Here is an 18,915-nt window from a genome sequence, read left to right as displayed (position 1 = left end):
CTAACCTTAACCCCTACCTACCCCAGGGTGTTCACAGATCTGAAAGAACTAGATGTGAAAGCTATAGGCATAAGTCCACAGGCCAATACCATATTGCTTACATGTGTCCAGTCCTTTGGAATCTCTGAGCACTAAAGGGACAGGGGCTATGGACGAAAATGGAACCAAGCCCTGGATGTTAGTTCGAATAAGCTAAGACACTAGAGCAGTCAAAAAATATTTCGTAAATTACACTGCAGAAGAGAGCAAAAAAGGGTGGGATCATTTTCAAAGGAATCAACTTGACATTTAAAAGGACTTATAAATATTCAGACCTCTTGACTTTTACACATTGTTACATTCAAGCCTTATTCTAAAATGAATGTAAAAAAATAAAAAATCCTCACCAATCTCCACACAATACCCCATAATGACAAAGCAAAAAAAGTTTAAATGTTTGCTAATTTATAAATAAATTAAATCTGAAAAATCCCATTTACTTAAGTATTCAGACTATTTACTCTTTAACTTTGTTGAAGCACCTTTGGCAGCGATTACAGCCTCAAGTCTTCTTGGTTATGATGCTACAAGCTTGGCACACCTGTATTTGGGGAGTTTCTCCCATTCTTCTCTGCAGATCCTCTCAAGCTCTGTCAGGTTGGCTGGGGAGCGTCGCTGCACAGCCATTTTCAGGTCTCTCCAGAGATGTTAGCTCGGATTCAAGTCCAGGCTCTGGCTGGGCCACTCAAGGACATTCAGAGACTTGTCCCGAAGCCACTCCTGCGTTGTCTTGGCTGTGTGCTTAGGGTCGTTGTCCTGTTGGAAGGTGAACATTCGCCCCAGTCTGAGGTTCTGAGCACTCTGGAGCAGGTTTTCATCAAGGATCTCTGTACTTTGCTCCGTTCATCTTTCCCTCGATCCTGACAAGTCTCCCAGTCCCTGCCGCTGAAAAACATCCCCACAGCATTATGCTGCCACCACCATGCTTCACCGTAGGGATGGTGCCACATTTTCTCCAGATTTGACACTTGGCATTCAGGCCAAAGAGTTCAATCTTGGTTTCATCAGACCAGAGAATCTTGTTTCTCATGGTCTGAGAGTCCTCTAGGTGCCTTTTGCAAACTCCAAGCGGGCTGTCATGTGCCTTTTACTGAGGAGTGGTTTCTGTCTGGCCACTACCATAAAGGCCTGATTGGTGGAGTGCTGGAGAGATGGTTGTCCTTCTGGAAGGTTATCCCATCTCCACAGAGGAACACTGGAGCTCTGTCAAAGTGACCATCTGGTTCTTGGTCACCTCCCTGACCAAGGCCCTTCTCCCCCGATTGCTCAGTTTGGCCGGGCGGCCAGCTCTAGGAAGAGTCTTGGTGGTTACAAACTTCTTCCATTTAAGAATGATGGAGGCCACTGTGTACTCGGGGACCTTCAAATGCTAGAATCATTTTTTGGTACCCTTCCCCAGATCTGTGCCTCGACACAATCCTGTCTCGGATTCCTTCGACCTCATGGCTTGGTTTTTGCTCTGACATGCACTGTCAACTGTGGGACCTTATATAGACAGGTGTGTGCCTTTCCAAATCATGTCCAATCAATTGAAGTTACCACAGGTGGACTCCAATCAAGTTGTAGAAACATCAAGGATGATCAATGGAAACAGGATGCACCTGAGCTAAATTGAGTCTCATAGTAAAGGGTATGAATACTTATGTAAATAAGGTATGTTTATTTGTAACAAAATTGCCAACATTTCTAAAAACCTGTTTTCGCTTTGTCATTATGGGGTATTGTGTGTAGATTGATGAGGAAAAATGTTTACTTAATCCATGTTAGAATAAGGCTGTAATGTAACAAAATGTGGAAAAAGTGAAGGGGTCTGAATACTTTCCGAATGCACTGTATATACCCTAAACACATTTTTTAATTTAGATAAACAGAATACTAATTGTAGTAAGTTATTGGTGGTCACTTCAATTTTTACTTTAAAGACATTACGCCGTCTTAGGACACTATGCACACTCAAGTACGACCACATCTTTGAACAAATCATGGTTGGCCATCACAACTATAGGCAATAGATAGATAGGCCAAGAATATAACCCTTTAAATAGTCCACATTTCAAAATGCAACCCAATTTATCCACACTCAAACACTGTTCCAAAATAACAAATAATTTAAAATCAAGTTGATCACTGACCCCAAAAGGTCAAGCTCAGGCTCTGGTAATAATGTGTTATATTTGCAGACAAATAGATTGTCCCAATTTCCCTTCTTCTTAATGTAATATGAGAATTTAATAGGCCTGTCTTTGGGTGAGAGGTCCAATCACCAGTGTTTCCAGGTCAATGTGTGCTGTAAAAATGAGACCTGGGAACGGGTATGGCTTTCTGGCACCTGGCTTTTAAAGCAACCTTATATACTGAACTTTCTTTGTGAGTTTAGGGAGGGTGGGGAAAGATTCAAATGGACCACATGTCCAAATTACCAAAAAAACACATTCAAGAAAAATAATGACCTTAAATAGAAGTGCTTAAAACATTAATAGTTCTTAGAGCCCTTTCATTAACCAGAAATAAAGCAGGGTGTAGGCGAATCCCAGCCCACTCCAACAGAAAAGGAGAGAGAGAGAGGAATAACAGTAATGGTAATACTAATATGTCATCCAATGATTCACAGATGTACAGTTCACTTATAAGTCAGACTCCACCCACCCCGACCTCCCTCCACAGAATTCTATCGTCCTATAGTCAGTGCCCCCCCCAGGTCTGTGAGCCCCGTCCGCCCTCTGTTTCAAGTCTGTCTGTGCTGGAGGGAGAGCTCTCATCAGTCTCAGTGCATCCCCTGTCCTCCTCCTCTGACCTCTTTAACAGCTCGTCCTTTTTCCGGCGCTCCATCTCCCACTCCACAAAGGTGTCGAAGAGGCTGGGCCAGGCCTCGTCCTCGCTGTAGTTGCTCAGGTCCGGCCCGATGGCCTGCGTGAAGTTGAGGAACATGTTCCAGGTGTCCCGCGAGATGCCCCGCACGCCCGATGGGTTCTCGCCCAGGAAGTCCAGCCAGTGCTCGAGGATGGCCGGCGTGTCCTGCGTGAAGACCAGGCGCCACAGGGCGATGGCGATGTCACGCTGCAGCGAGCGCTGGCCCTCCTCGGCGTCCAGGCCGAACTGGAAGGTGAAGCGGTACAGGTCCTTGAAGTTCTCCTCGCCCTGTGCCTCCAGCAGCATGCAGGGGAACCGGGAGCAGATGCCCTCCAGACTGTCCGCTTGGATCGCCCTGCATCCGTCTACAAACTCCGTCCTACAGACAGGCGGAGAGAAACAGGGCTGCGTTATAGACCACAACAAAAGGTTATTATATTTTTTTTTTTCTGATTCTTCAAAAAACTATTTAGTAAACTTAAATAAAATAATTAACAATACTGAAACTATATTTGACTCCAAAACTAAATATAATACAAATCATCATGAATTGTTTAGTTTTATTCTAAAAACTTTGGCAAAAAATCTAACAGAGTTTAAGAGATTTTGGGGTGTTTTCAAGCTACAGAATCTGGCTGGTAAATGCTGCCAGAAGATGGTGTTGTTTCAAATAGGCCTACTTAGTGCATCACTATTGCTAGCATTGGATTGGTGTAAACATGGGCGAGAGTTTGCTTCCATCATATTTTTTGCACCAGTCTTGGTGCTATTTCTTTTGAATCCAAGTCACATTGAGATTTACTTTATCATTTCAACCTAACCTATGACCTGATCCATCACCTTATGTATTACTGCCCTCTCAGTGTTATTTGTATTTATTAAGGATCCCCATTAGCTGCTGCCAAGGCAGCAGCTACTCTTCCTGGGGTCCAGCAACATTAAAGCAGTTACATACAATTTAAAATATTACATGACATTATATTTCATAACACATTAGGTGTGTTCACTCAGGCCACTACTGTACTACCACATATCTACAATACAAAATCCATGTGCATGTCTTATCATGTGTATGTGTGTCTGTCTCTTCACAGTCCCCGCTGTTCCATAAGGTGTATTATCATCAGTAAAAATTAAAAAAATCTTACCTGATGTGGAATATAGTTCCATGTAGCCATGGCACTATGTAGTAAGATCCCAAAAAACACCACAAAATAAACTATCCAACACAAACGGTTCCTAGCCTCCCACACATGCTTTCTGTCCAACACTAAAACTACAACTAAATAAAAACTATATAGAAATATTTTTACTAAATAAAAACTAGCAAATCAGGTCTGAAAACGAACTGAAACTAAACTGAATTTAAAATAAAAATTGAAAAAAAATGATTAGAAATAAAACCAATATAAAAACACAAATCTATAATAACCTTGCCGCAACATAATATCAACTCAGGGCAATGAGCCTTATGGAGAAAAACCTGTCAGTTTCTTACATTTTTGGCAACATTGAGAACCTGGGCAATTTCAAGTCAACAGCTCAGTTGAGAAACTCTTACCATCAAACTCTGATAAACATCACCAAGGCCTCAACATACACAAGTCAGGTAAAGTAAGCAAGGAAATAACTGTGCCTTCTAGGTCTCTCAACTCTTTATCAGTATAACAAAGTGAAACAGACCCAGACACTTTACAGCACAGGGAGAGAATGGGCAAGATGCCCCCTGAGATTAACTTGACCACATCCTGTCACCCTGCCACATCCTCTCACCCTGCCACATTGTGCTTCTGTCGCTTCAGCATTTCACCCTGGCCAGATATGTCCCCTGATATGCCTTGTTTTTCCACCCCCTTTTATACAGCAGACATTAAATCAGACCTGGTGTGAACAGCAAAGCGACAGTAAACCTTTTAAAGTTTCTGGCTATAGGCATCTCAGATTAGAAACATTTCTAATAGGTAAAATGATGGTAATAGGTCCAATCTTCAGACTAGGTACAACATTACATGACAATTGATGAGACAGAATCATCTGAGCAATAGACAATCAGAGAAAGACACACTGTCCACTCCATACTAATCTTAGCCACTCATTACAGAGTGCAGTGTCAGAGCCAGAGACTGATTCTATTTCCTGTATGCCCTCTACCTGTCAACTAGCAAGTGTGAGCTACAGAGCTGATGAAAAGAGTGGAGGTGGAGTGGGGTGGCCAGCCAGAACAATGTTAAACAAAACACTGCACAGTGAGAGGAAGCTAGCCTAAAACAGACAGTGCAGGACAGAAGTAGCCATTTTAGAATTTGGTCAGAGATCAAGCACCAGACATTATGAGCTAATATGGTCTCTTTTGGACCAATACTTGACTTGAGGAATCTTCACAGAACATGTTCTCTGAATAACAGGCAAGAACACATTGATGTAGCATTTTCTTTGTCTTATCCCTACCCCTTCCCAACCCATCTCTCACCTTGTAAACTTGCACATGGTGGCCGCCTGAAACTTCCAGGCGAGGACCAGCACGCGGAACTCGGCGGGGTCCACGTACAGGTCGTTGCAGAACCTCTCCATGCCCTCCTCCAAGATAGACTCCTCCTGTGGGTCCTTGTAGCAGCAGAAAAGCTCCTCGATGCGCAGCAAGGACGGCCCCTCCCTGTCTGCCACCGAGCGCTCCTCATTCCTCAGGTCCCCCATCATGGCCGATGCGGGGATCACCGTGGTCTCCACGGTAACCTCCAAGGCGTTCTTGGTGCCGTTGAACATGAGCTCGCTGGAGGCCTTGTTGCACAGGGCGCTGGGCTCCTCCTTGTGCCCTCCTCCGCCACTGCCTCCCGTGCCCCCGCCTTTCTTGTGGTGGGACTTGGACCCAGGCTCCTTGTCGCCACTCTTGCTGCCGAGCGAGGACGATGGGTTCTTACACTTGGTGACACACTGGCCCATCTCTCTCTCTCTGGTCCTCCCGGTCTGTCCTCCCCTCCTTCAGGCCCCGTCTGCCCCACCTAGACACCTCTGCTCTGGCCTGGTGAGATGTCTCAACATGCCCTCGGGCCCTGGGACAGAGGAGGAGTGCAACACAGTCACACAGGGTCAACAACAACAGTGACAATGAGTCACTGAATCAACAAAGTTGTGAGTCACAAAGGGTCAAAAGGTAAAACACTGAGGTAATAATTACTAGAGAAAACGACCGCTAAATGCTAAAGTTAGAAAAACATATGAAGATCATACAGTAGGCTACATCACCACCAACGAAGAAGGGTGGAGTGCCTGGCAGATTTTTGAAGCCTGGCCCTGGTACCATAGAAGCTGGTACTGTACCATGGAGAGGAGGAGGGTTCAAATCAAACTGGATGGCTGTGTAAGTACAAAACACTTATAGAGAGGAGCCTTATACAGCATGGGTTACCATAGAAACACAGACAACTACTCAGAGACAACAATATGTTTTAAACCATAGAAACCACAAGATAAAACACTTAGAAGTGGTCCGGATCATACATACTACTAGCCTACACAATACCCTACCAGAAAAGTTCGGAGATAGAGCAAGAATGGGTTGGTTCTGATAAATACTTACAGACACTTCCTCAGACTGCATTGACCACTCTAGATGAAGGTGTCATCTTTTTATGCTCCATTGTGGTGACCTTGACATCTGCAATGCTGAAAGACACACACCATCTTGTCACCATAAACATAATGTCATACAGCGGTGTTGTTCCCCCACATGTAGATTCAGTTTGTTAACTTGCTGTGAATTTGTAATTTGATATCAAGAAAGCAGTCAGTTACTACGTTGCAGAGTATTCCCACAGAAAACTATAGCGATAAATATGTCTCAGCCTTCTCCTTTGTGAGAGAGCTTTTAATTATATACACATTTGAAATATTCTGTGACTCATGAGAAATTCATGATAGCTTCCAGCTGTCGCAAGATTCATAAGCCAACCAGCTATTTTTTTCTAATTTTTTGCCTGTCTTTCTCATGCTATGATGATGAAACACTTAACTACAAGAGAACCTCCCCTGATCACATTTAGCTATTGAAACTATTCATGAGGAATGAAACTTCCGATCTAGTTCCTCATGGACATGTACAGGTAAAACACCTCCTGGAAAGCCTGCAGTGCTTTCAAATATGTTCACCCCATTCTATTATGGCAAATTGAGTTTGTTGTAGTAGCTAACTGACTAGGAACACATCTGCCATTTCAATACTAAGGGGAATATCTAGCTAACATAGCTAGCTATCTACGTAACTATTTAGCTAGCAACCCATTTATCAAAATAACACTGCCAGAAAGAATCTAAACTAGCTAGTCTAGTTAACTCATCTGAACGCGTTGGCTAGTTGCGTCTTTTAGTTTGACCAGCTAACAACATGGTAACCTAATCAACATGACTGTCTAACAACTACAGTAACTAAGTTTTCTGACAAAATACAGCCTTGTTTGTGGCTAGCTATACTTCGCCATCATCATACCCTAGCTAGTGCTAGTTAGCCAGCCACCATGTAGCTAGAGCGCTAACTTTACAGATAACGTTTTCTATCTAACTAGCATGCCATAGCTTTAAACTTGTTTAGATAGTGAACAAGAAACGTACCTTTTAAAAACAGTTGATTGTCTAGGAAATCGCGTACATCACTCCAATAACATTAGCTAGTAAAACAAATATCGTTAGCTAACTAGCTTAGGAAACGACACAAACAAACAGCCCCACTTAGCTACAAAGCTAGCCAGCTAAGCTAATGCTAGTAGCTAACGATAGCTAGTCAGTATCATAAACAAAACCGAGCGTTTCAGCTGACGTTTGCCTGATAAGAACGCACCAGGTTTGCCAACAACCGCCCTAAACGACTGACTTCTACTTTAAATTGACTGCTAAATCAAACAAGTCATATGAACCAGTACGAAAGGCTTACAGTTTCTTTGTGTTTCGCCTTTATGTGGACATTAAGGGAATTTTCCCTGCATCACTTCCTCCCCGCAGAGCATCATACAAGCGAGACAGCTAGTAAGCTATGATAACCACTGATCTACATGGATAAGGATGTCCCCTGTTTATATTTTGTTCAACATTGAAGTGGCTGGCAAAAAAATCAATCGAACAGGAATCAACATTAATGTAATATCTGGTGAAATTGTCTTCTTTGGGGTTGAACTTGAAGGGCTTTGAAAAGCGAATTACATTTGGACTATTTCATTGTTTCGTATCGACTTTGCAACACACTGATTGCTGCGAACACGCCTATCAAATTACGTCATGTCTATGCGACATGTTGTCAAAAAAGCTAACAGCATAGCAGGTAGGTCAAGTAATAAATAATACGACTATTCTGTAAGTCCGCATAATGACTTGATGTTATTGTATTGTAGACATACACCGTTAGATATTACTGTCCTAGATGTTCCAATTATATTAAAGATAAGCATGTCATCATTAGCCAGGTACATTGGCTTGTCACCCTGCTAGCTCACGTTAGCCCATGTTCATCAGCGTGACGCAGAGCCCAGCTAGCTACTGAATCAAAATTAAATATAGTTATGTAAAGTACACTTTTCAGAAAATCAGCTCATTTAATTATAGTCTACATACGATCAATGGCTTTTAACCAGTCACCAGGGATGGGCTGTAGGTGAAGAACTGTACTAAGCTGATAGCTATCTAGTGATTATAGTCCCTGCTACAATTAAAAAACAAATGTTCCGATGTTATATTGCCACCAAGTGGTTTATTTCAACATGCATGTACATGTATTATTTTCCCACACTTTCCCAGGACTAAACCTACTTCTGTTTCAGTAATCATTCAAAGCAATGTAATGGAACCTTAACCCACGGCCATATATATTCTAAATATATGTTTTCACCTATCCAATTATGTTTGATCAGTGGTTATATAAATTCAAACAGGGTCCCAGTCTTTTACTCCCAGCATATATTCTTTATATTCCCTGTTTTGTATTGTTTTTAGACCAAATGACGTCAGCCACACGTAATCAGGTCCTGTCACTGTATATGAGGGTATTTCGGATCGCCCGGGGCTGGCAGTCCACACTCCCACAAGACACGGAGAGCGAGAGACGGTACATTGTCCAGGAGGCCCAGACCCTCTTCAGACAGAACCAACAGGTAAAGATAGAAGGGATGGGCATTTGACATTTTATGACTGTCCGAGTACTCGAATGGAAAAAACATATTTTTAGTAGAGAACGACCAATAATTGTCCGAGACAATAGAGCCGAGATAGGCATTTTCTAGTCTATCCCTCTACATAGCAAATCTGCTGCTATGCCAGCCGCCACTCACCGCCTGAGCACTGCACAATGCTGAGGAATGTCTAGCTGGGAAAATCAGCAGCAACAGCAAGCTAGCTCATTCTCCAACAGAAAGGTGCAGTATTGAGAAATTGATTAATTGAGACAGTGACCAAAATTAAACTCCTGTTAATGGCTAGCTACGCAGATAAATATGTGACCTGCAGTGGTGGAAAAAGTACCCAATTGTCATACTTGAGTAAAAGTACAGATACCTTTATAGAAAATAACTCTCATAAAAGTCACCCAGTAAAATACTACTTGAGTAAATCTAAAAGTATTTGTTTTTAAATATACTGTAACGACTCTGGGTTTATAAGCGCGGATATCGACTCTGCTACGCGAGCATGCTTTTGGGGCACAGTCGATGGCGCGCTGGATTTAGGGCCAGAAGGTTGAGGGATCGAGACCTGCTCCCTGCCTGTTTCATTACATTGGTGTCAGAAGTGATCAGACCTTGCATCCACGAACGTGCGTGTGCTTGGCCGGTGATCGCGTTCCTGTAAGACGTTGAGTTGTAGGCTAGCGCGAGGACGCGCACTTTGAATGGAGGGAGTTGTGAAACGACCCTGGGTTTATAAACGCGGATATCGACTCTGCCACGTGAGCATGCTTTTGGGGCACAGTCGATGGCGCGCTGGATTTAGGGCCAGAAGGTTGAGGGTTCGAGACCTGCTCCCTGCCTGTTTCATTACAATACTTAAGTATCAAAAGTAAAATTGAGTCCTAAAATATACTTAAGTATTAAAAGTATAAATCATTTCAAATTTCTTATAAATTGTTAAGCAAACCAGACAGCATGATTTTCTTCTTTTTTTGAAATAAATGGATAGCCAGGGACACACTCCAACACTCAGACATAATTTACAAATGAAGCATGTGTGTTTAGTGAGTCCGCCAGATCAGAGGCAGTAGGGATGACCAGGGATGTTCTCTTGATAAGTGTGTGAATGGACCATTTTCCTGTCCTGCTATGCATTCAAAATGTAATAAGTACTTTTAGATGTCAGGGAAAATGTATAGAGTAAAAAGTAAATTATTTTCTTTAGGAATGTAGTGAAGTAAAAGTAAAAGTTGTCCAAAATATAAATAGTAAAGTACAGATACCAAAAAAAACTTCTTAAGTAGTACTTTAAAGTATTTTTACTTTAGTACTTTACACCACTGGTGATCTGTTAGCAAAGATTACGATAACTAACCATCTCATCTGTAGTGTTAGCTAGCTACAGTGAGGGAAAAAAGTATTTTATCCCCTGCTGATTTTGTACGTTTGCCCACTGACAAAGAAATGATCAGTCTATAATTTTAATGGTAGGTTTATTTGAACAGTGAAAGACAGAATAACAACAAAAAAATCCAGAAAAACGCATCTCAAAAATGTTATAAATTGATTTGCATTTTAATGAGGGAAATAAGTATTTGACCCCCTCTCAATCAGAAAGATTTCTGGCTCCCAGGTGTCTTTTATACAGGTAACGAGCTGAGATTAGGAGCACACTCTTAAAGGGAGTGCTCCTAATCTCAGCTTGTTACCTGTATAAAAGACACCTGTCCACAGAAGCAATCAATCAATCAGATTCTAAACTCTCCACCATGGCCAAGACCAAAGAGCTCTCCAAGGATGTCAGGGACAAGATTGTAGACCTACACAAGGCTGGAATGGGCTACAAGAACGTCGCCAAGCAGCTTGATGAGAAGGTGACAACAGTTGGTGCGATTATTCGCAAATGGAAGAAACACAAAAGAACTGTCAATCTCCCTCGGCCTGGGGCTCCATGCAAGATCTCACCTCGTGGAGTTGCAATGATCATGAGAACGGTGAGGAATCAGCCCAGAACTACACGGGAGGATCTTGTCAATGATCTCAAGGCAGCTGGGACCATAGTCACCAAGAAAACCATTGGTAACACACTACGCCGTGAAGGACTGAAATCCTGCAGTGCCCGCAAGGTCCCCCTGCTCAAGAAAGCACATATACAGGCCCGTCTGAAGTTTGCCAATGAACATCTGAATGATTCAGAGGAGAACTGGGTGAAAGTGTTGTGGTCAGATGAGACCAAAATCGAGCTCTTTGGCATCAACTCAACTCGCCGTGTTTGGAGGAGGAGGAATGCTGCCAATGACCCCAAGAACACCATCCCCACCGTCAAACATGGAGGTGGGAAACATTATGCTTTGGGGGTGTTTTTCTGCTAAGGGGACAGGACAACTTCACCGCATCAAAGAGACGATGGACGGGGCCATGTACCGTCAAATCTTGGGTGAGAACCTCCTTCCCTCAGCCAGGGCATTGAAAATGGGTCGTGGATGGGTATTCCAGCATGACAATGACCCAAAACCGGCCAAGGCACAAGGATTCGAAACCTTAATGACTTGGAGAAGATCTGCAAAGAGGAGTGGGACAAAACCCCTCCTGAGATGTGTGCAAACCTGGTGGCCAACTACAAGAAACGTCTGACCTCTGTGATTGCCACAAAGGGTTTTGCCACCAAGTACTAAGTCATGTTTTGCAGAGGGGTCAAATACTTATTTCCCTCATTAAAATGCAAATCAATTTATAACATTTTTGACATGCGTTTTTCTGGATTCTTTTGTTGTTATTCTGTCTCTCACTGTTCAAATAAACCTACCATTAAAATTATAGACTGATCATGTCTTTGTCAGTGGGCAAACGTACAAAATCAGCAGGGGATCAAATACTTTTTCCCTCACTGTAGCTATATTGGCTACTATGTTAGCTTGCTGGCTAGATAAACATGGTGCTAAGATATCAGATAGAAGCTATTAGCCAATGTGAGCTAAATAACGTTAGCTGGTTATCATTTTGAACATGCACCATTTTCGGCAATGAGCCATCTGACTTGCGGTGTAACTTTAGCTATTTACTGGTGTGTTTATCTGACCAGCCGCAATCATATCCGTAAATTGACAGTTGATAGTCGGATTAGATGATTGTCGTATTAGGGAAAGAAGGAAGTGTTTTTAAAATGCCTAAATTAAGGTTGACAATAGGTGTAGCTACCTAAGAATGTTCCTGCATGTTTATGGACCAAGAAATATGTAGGTCAGCGGGTGTCCACAGTTTTGATGTGAGTAAAGTCATACCATATAAATTAAAAATCCCGACAGCTGTGATGGAAACAGAAAGTTAGGGTACAGTTTTATAAATGCAGACATATTATTTGTTTGTTCAACATGGATCTTGTTGTGTCAGTAAAATGTATTATGCAAGAAATGGCAGTGGAAACACCTTTATGCGCAAATATTGATATAATAACATCATATTGAAATAAACTTGGAGTCACGCGATGATATGGTGTGTGGCCCTCCCACGACTCGAAACCATGCAGTTTATTGGGCTACAGGTTGGTTAAATAAATCATGATGAACTTCACAGGGCGGTGAAAGTGCACGGGGCAGCAGGTAGCTTAGTTGTTAAGAGCGTTGTGCCAGTAACTGAAAGGTCGCTGGTTCTAATCCCCGAGCCGACTAGGTGAAAAATCTGTCGATGTGCCCTAATTGCTCCTGTAAGTTGCTCTGGATAAGAGCGTCTGCTAAATGACTAAAATGTAAATGTAAAATGATGAGCTTGATGCAACTTTCCAATAAATATCGAGGGTCTTATTCTGGTGACATGATGATCGATGCTTGACTGCTATTCGACAAAGAAAAATGTTCTCGCTTTTGTCCATAAAAATCTCATGTAGACTAGCCTACCCAGTACCCGCACAGCCTACCCACACTGTATCTGCAAGTTGTTGGTTAGAGCGCACCTGCAAAAACCAGAGTAGGTACATTAAACTCAACACTTTTTGTGACAAAAATGTCAGTTGAGTTGAAAATGGGATGAAAATGCTTGACTGCTGTCAAACAGCATTCTCATTGACGGGGCTGTAGTGGAACAGGTTGAGACCTCAACCCAATTGAGATGGTTTGGGATGAGTTGGACTGCAGAGTGAAGGAAAAGCAGCCAACAAGTGCTCAGCATATGTGGGAACTCCTTCAAGACTGTTGGAAAAGCATTCCAGGTGAAGCTGGTTGAGAGAATGCCAAGAGTGTGCAAAGCTGTCATCGAGGAAAAGGGTGGCTACTTTGAAGAATCTCAAATATAAAATATATTTGTTTAACACTTTTTTTGGTTACTACATGATTCCATGTGTGTTTTCATATTTTTGATGTGTTCACCATTCTACAATGTAGAAAATAGTTAAAATAAAGAAAAGAGAAGGTGTGTCAACTTTTGACTGGTACTGTATATACAGATGCATTAATGCATACATGAGTGTCTCTGGGTAATTTTGTCATCAACATAATGATATTGAATATCGGCCTAAGAAATCCCCCCAAAATCACACAGAAGGACCGCATTGGAAAAAATATGCCAACTGATCGCAACAATCCCTAATTTATCATAACCATTACCGATAACAAATCGTAATTGCTAAATTGCCCCAAATATATTTCCAAGGAAAAAAGTTGCCAGTGCGAAGTGATGCATATCTCGTGCCTGGAACAGTTTTTCTCAAAGATTGATCATTTGAAACGTTGCTCAATGTGGCGAGTTGAAATTTTTTTTTTTTCAGGGTAACAAACCAAAATCATTATCTTTTCAATATACAGATGTTCGATTTATACTGAACAAAAATATAAACACAACATGCAACAATTTGAATGATTTTACTGAGTTACAATTCTTATACGGAAGTCAGTCAATTGAAATATATTCAATAGGCCCTAATCTATGGACTTCACATGACTGGTCAGGGGCGCAACCATGGGTGGGCCTGGGAGGGCATAGGTCCACCCACTGGGGAGCAAGGCCCAGCCAATCAGAATGAGTTTTTCCCCACAAAAGGGCTTTATTACAGACAGAAATACTCCTCAGTTTCATCAGCTATCCAGGTGGCTGGTCTCAGACTATCCCGCAGGCAAAGAAGCCAGATGTGGAGGTCCTGGGCTGGTGTGGTTATACGTGGTCTGCGGTTGTGAGGCCGGTTGGACGTACTGCCAAATTCTCTAAAACGACATTGGAGTCGGCTTATGGTAGAGAAATGAACGTTCATTTCTCTGGCAACAGCTCTGGTGGACATTCCTGCAGTCAGCGTGCCAAACGCACGCTCCCTCAACTTGAGACATCTGTGGCATTGTGTTGTGTGACAGAACTGCACGTTTTAGTGGCTTTTTATTGTCCCCAGCACAAGGTGCACTAGTGCAATCATCATGCTGTTTAATCAGCTTTTTGCAATGCCACACCTGTCAGGTGGATGGATTATCTTGGCTCACTAACAGGGATGTAAACAAATTTGTGCACAACATTTGAGAGAAATAAGCTTTCTGTGCGGATGGAACATTTCTGTGCTCTTTTTATTTTAGCTCATGAAACATGGGACCAACACTTTACATGTTGCATTTATATTTTTGTTCAGTGTAGTTTATTCTGCTTGTTCTTTGACATTTTCAAAATTAATAAACAATTCCACATTGAACACTGCATGGTGATGAATTACGGACATTACATCGGTTTGGAGTACAGGCATATGCTTAATGATTCTGATGAAAATACACTCTTTGTCTTTATCAAACTAATGTTTTTGCATATTTTCAGTGTGGAACCTGTCTATATTTAGAGGGGGGTTATAGCCTAGGCTAACCAATTCTAAATGGCACTAGCAGTTCTCAAAGTAGCTTAAGCTGAAAATATATGGGATGCAATTATTCCAGAACTGCAGCTCTTTGTTGGAAAACATTTTCCTGTTTCAATCAACCAGACTATTTTGAATTTGTGATAAAACTACTGTCATTTGGCAAGGAATGTAGCTAGTGTATCCCATCAGTTATACGTTTTTATAGGCATTTATTTCTGTAGGCCTAACGGGAACATGTGTGCGCACTCGGCACACGTGTGTGTGTGTGGAGGGAAGAACGCAATTGAGTGAATAAGACACAGAGGGGAAAGGGAATTTAGGGAGAAGAACAGTGTGATGCTTGGTTTATTTTTTGTTGTTCCCCGCAAATGCACATGTACAAATAGAACACTAGAGTCAAAGCAAATTAATTTTGTCTTCAAGACCAAATTTAACTTGCCTCTTCGGGCAGCCACAAAGCACATTCCACCAAATAGTTTTACAGTATTAAAAAAAAATTGATCTTTGGTTAAAGATTGAGATTTGGCGTCCGTTCGAGTACTCTATTATTCATGCTCATCCCTAAAAGATAAACCTAAAGGTTGTCTGGTGTAGGTCAAAATCATCTTTATCTGTTCTGTGTATCCCTTTTAGTTGACAGATCAGGAATCAATAAAGAAGTGCATAGACGAATGTGAGGCAAGGATAGAAATTGGTAAGTGTCAACAACAGCCTTTAATGATTTCATTTAGTAATGTATCTGGAAAGTTAACATACACTGTTCACACTTAAATGCTTTGGTGTGAGAATGTGAGTGACATTTTTCCCCACTCTGATTTGCAGGTCTTCATTACAGGAACCCCTATCCAAGACCTGTAAGTGACAGACCTCTAAACCAGAACAAATGTGTTTATCTCTCAGGCACTATTGTGTAATTTCACTATTGTCTAATGTAATGTTTTTATTTTGGTTCTATACACTCCATTGCAGATATACCTGCCTATAATGGGACTGGCAACCCAGAAAGGCAGGAAGCTGAAAGCACAGCAACGCATGAGGAAGCAGGCCAAGCCGGTTTACTTACAGTCACATGACGAAGACAGTTGAGACTAGATTAACTCATGTTACCAAGGACAGGAAGACAGTCACTGGCTGATCTCAGGAGGAGTTGAGTTCAAATGACCACTCAACTGTAGATGACAAAAATCCAAAAAAGTCATTTATTTTCAATGTTCATCAAGCACATTTTCATTGTGCACTGCAGCATCCAATCCATCATGTCTGTGCAACAGTATACTGTACCAAGTATATTTATGCATGCATTTCCTGACAAAAGCTCTTATGTAAATGTCAGAATTGTCTGTCCTGTAAGATAGGCAGCCATAAAGATGTATGATATTGTTTGGAATTTATTTATTCTATCAATAAATTGAGTTTTGATAAATGCCACTCCTCTGCATTCATGCTTTCAAGAAAGAAAAAAAAAAGTCAGGTGAAATCTGTCAGGTAGAAAAATACTTCAGAGATTCCTCTGTACTTTTGTATACTTTTTAGCCAGTAGTTCTGAATGTAGCACTCTCGAGCCAAAAGTGGTAACGAAAATGTTGTACTGCGTCATCACGTCATTGTTCTCGAGCCTCTAGCACACACAAAGATAATTTAAACCCTGTGGTGTTCATGAGCTGTGCACATGCATGGCTTCACCCCACAACCTCATTGAACAATGCAGTGCCGATCGGACCCCGCGTCCCAGTTTAACCTTGCCACCTCATTGGACATCATTCCACCTGCCAATCAACATTGTCCCTCATGCTTGGTTCTGGCTAATTCCCTTTGTTGTACAGACTGGTACGGCAAGCAAGCAATTGTGATAATGTAATTTATACAATGGAAAAGTTATAACCTACTTACAGTACGTTTGCATCAAATGACCTATCCTTCAAAGTTTTCACACCTCTTGACTTTTTCCACATTTTGTTGTTACAGCCTGAATTTAAAATGGATTAAATTGAGATGTTTTTGACACTACACACAATACCCCATAATGTCAAAGTGGAATTATGTTTTTCGACATTTTTACAAATTAATTAAAAATGAAAAGCTGAAATGTCTTGTCATTAAGTATTCAACCCCTTTGTTATGGCAAGCTTAAATAAGTTCAGCAGTAAAAATGTGCTTCACAAGTTGCATGGACTCAATCTGTATGCAATAATAGTGTTTATCATGATTTTTGAATGACTACCTCATCTCTGTACCCCACACATACAATTATCTGTAAGGTCCCTCAGTCGAGCAGTCAATTTCAAACACAGATTCAACCACAAAGACCAGAGATGTATTCCAATGCCTTGCAAAGAAGGGCACCTATTGGTAGACGGGGAAAAAAAGAGCAGACATTGAATATCCCTTTGAGCATGGTGAAGTTATTAATTACACTTTGGATGGTGTGCCAATACACCCAGACACTACAAAGATACAGGCGTCCTTCCTAACCTAATTTGCTGGAGAGGAAGGAAACCGCTTACGGATTTCACCATGAGGCCAATGGTGACTTTAAAAGAGTTACAGAGTTTAATGGCTGTGATAGGAGAAAAATGAGGACGGATCAACAACATTGTAGTTACTCCACAATACTAACCTAATTGACAGAATGAAAAGAAGGAAGCCTCTACAGAATAAAAATATTCCAAAACATGCACCCAGTTTGCAACAAGGCACTAAAGTAATACTGCAAAAAATTTGGCAAAGTGATTACGTTTTTGTCCTGAATACAAAGTGTAATGTTTTGGGGCAAATCCAATACAAGACATTACTGAGTACCACTCTCCAAATTTTCAAGTATAGTCGTGGCTGCATCATGTTATGGGTATGCTTGTAATTGTTAAGGACTGGGGAGTTTTTCAGGATAAAAAATAAATGGAATGGAGCTAAGCACAGGCAAAATCCTAGAGGGAAAACCTGGTTCAGTCTGCTTTCCACCAGACACTGGGAGATGAATTCACCTTTCAGCAGTACAATAACCTAAAACACAATCTACACAGGATTTGATTACCAAGAAGACAGTGAAAGTTCCTGAGTGGCCGAGTTAGTTTTGACTTAAATCTATTGCAAGACCTGAAAATGGTTGTCTAGTAATAACCAACAACCAATTTGACAGAGCTTGAATAATTATGAAAAGAATAATGTGCAAATGTTGCACAAAATGTTTGGATTTAGCCAGAGACTCACAGCTGTAATCGTTGCCAAAGGTGCTTCTACAAAGTATTGACTCGGGTGTGAATCATTATTTAAATGATATATTTTTGTATTACACTTTCAATAAATGTACAGAAATGTCTAAAAACATGTTTTCACTTTGTCATTATGGGGTATTGTGTGTAGATGGGTGAGAAAAAAACATATACTTAATCCATTTTGAATTCAGGCTGTAACACAACAAAATGTGGATTAAGTCAAGGGGTATGAATACTTTCTGAAGGCACTGTATATATAGGCCTAGTATTTGTCTAAAATAGGCCTTTTATAAAAACATTTCATGCAATTCTATGTGATTTACATGAGAGAAGACATTAGCAGAGTATTTTTTAATACCACACAAAGGGCCAAATGCAGGCTGCTGTGCAACTCCCTATTCAGGCAGGATGCAATTTAGGAATCTTTATTTATTTTTCGTATTTATAATAATTTGTTTGATCATTATCATTGTATATCATTGTTGTTATTGTAGGCCTATTCATTAATCTAAACCAGTTCTTTAAATATGCTAAACATGTTTTGTTTAATTCTGTTGAGACATTTCCGTTGGCTAAATTAAGTTTGATCTGTCTTTTTAATTGTGTGCTCTGTATTTATTTTAAGATAGGTTATAAGTAGGCCTTTTGTAAAATAAATGTCACTAGCCTATTGCTTACATTTGTTGGGTATTTTAGGTACTGGTATGGTAGGCAAAATAGCCTGTTCAAAACTTTTGTGAAGGTTTAAACAATTGTTTTGTTTCATTCTGTTGAGACATTTTCTTTGGTGAAATTAAGTTCCATCTGTAATGTGTTTGCCACAATATAATATCCTGCTTGCATTTCCCTT

The 18,915-nt window shown here is 41.1% G+C and overlaps 2 protein-coding genes across 7 annotated transcripts; one reads left to right on the top strand and one right to left on the bottom strand.

Annotated features, from left to right (window-relative positions):
• Positions 1-1,806: 1,806 nt before the first annotated feature.
• On the bottom strand, positions 1,807-7,894 carry LOC121547231 (DCN1-like protein 3). 6 transcript variants are annotated; one of them, XM_041858394.2, is made up of 4 exons: positions 7,814-7,894; positions 7,495-7,550; positions 5,360-6,552; positions 1,807-3,268 (listed from the first exon to the last, which is right to left on the bottom strand). In XM_041858394.2, the coding sequence occupies exons 3-4, from the start codon at positions 5,827-5,829 to the stop codon at positions 2,722-2,724; spliced, it is 1,017 nt and encodes a 338-aa protein (XP_041714328.1). In that variant the 5' UTR covers positions 5,830-6,552; positions 7,495-7,550; positions 7,814-7,894; the 3' UTR covers positions 1,807-2,721. The 6 variants fall into 6 exon arrangements, with proteins under 6 accessions (XP_041714328.1, XP_041714325.1, XP_041714326.1 ...); XM_041858391.2 differs by having other exon boundaries at positions 5,360-5,939; positions 6,118-6,552; positions 7,495-7,844; XM_041858392.2 differs by having other exon boundaries at positions 5,360-6,243; positions 6,467-6,552; positions 7,495-7,844.
• A 176-nt stretch (positions 7,895-8,070) lies between these two features.
• LOC121547232 (LYR motif-containing protein 1) lies at positions 8,071-16,276 on the top strand. The gene is made up of 5 exons (XM_041858398.2): positions 8,071-8,197; positions 8,866-9,023; positions 15,487-15,547; positions 15,676-15,707; positions 15,823-16,276. The coding sequence occupies exons 1-5, from the start codon at positions 8,155-8,157 to the stop codon at positions 15,937-15,939; spliced, it is 411 nt and encodes a 136-aa protein (XP_041714332.1). The 5' UTR covers positions 8,071-8,154; the 3' UTR covers positions 15,940-16,276.
• The last annotated feature ends 2,639 nt before the right edge of the window (positions 16,277-18,915 follow it).

Source organism: Coregonus clupeaformis, chromosome 31, assembly GCF_020615455.1.
Source record: "Coregonus clupeaformis isolate EN_2021a chromosome 31, ASM2061545v1, whole genome shotgun sequence".
Lineage (NCBI taxonomy): Eukaryota > Metazoa > Chordata > Actinopteri > Salmoniformes > Salmonidae > Coregonus > Coregonus clupeaformis.
This window is presented reverse-complemented; position numbering and strand designations above follow the sequence as displayed.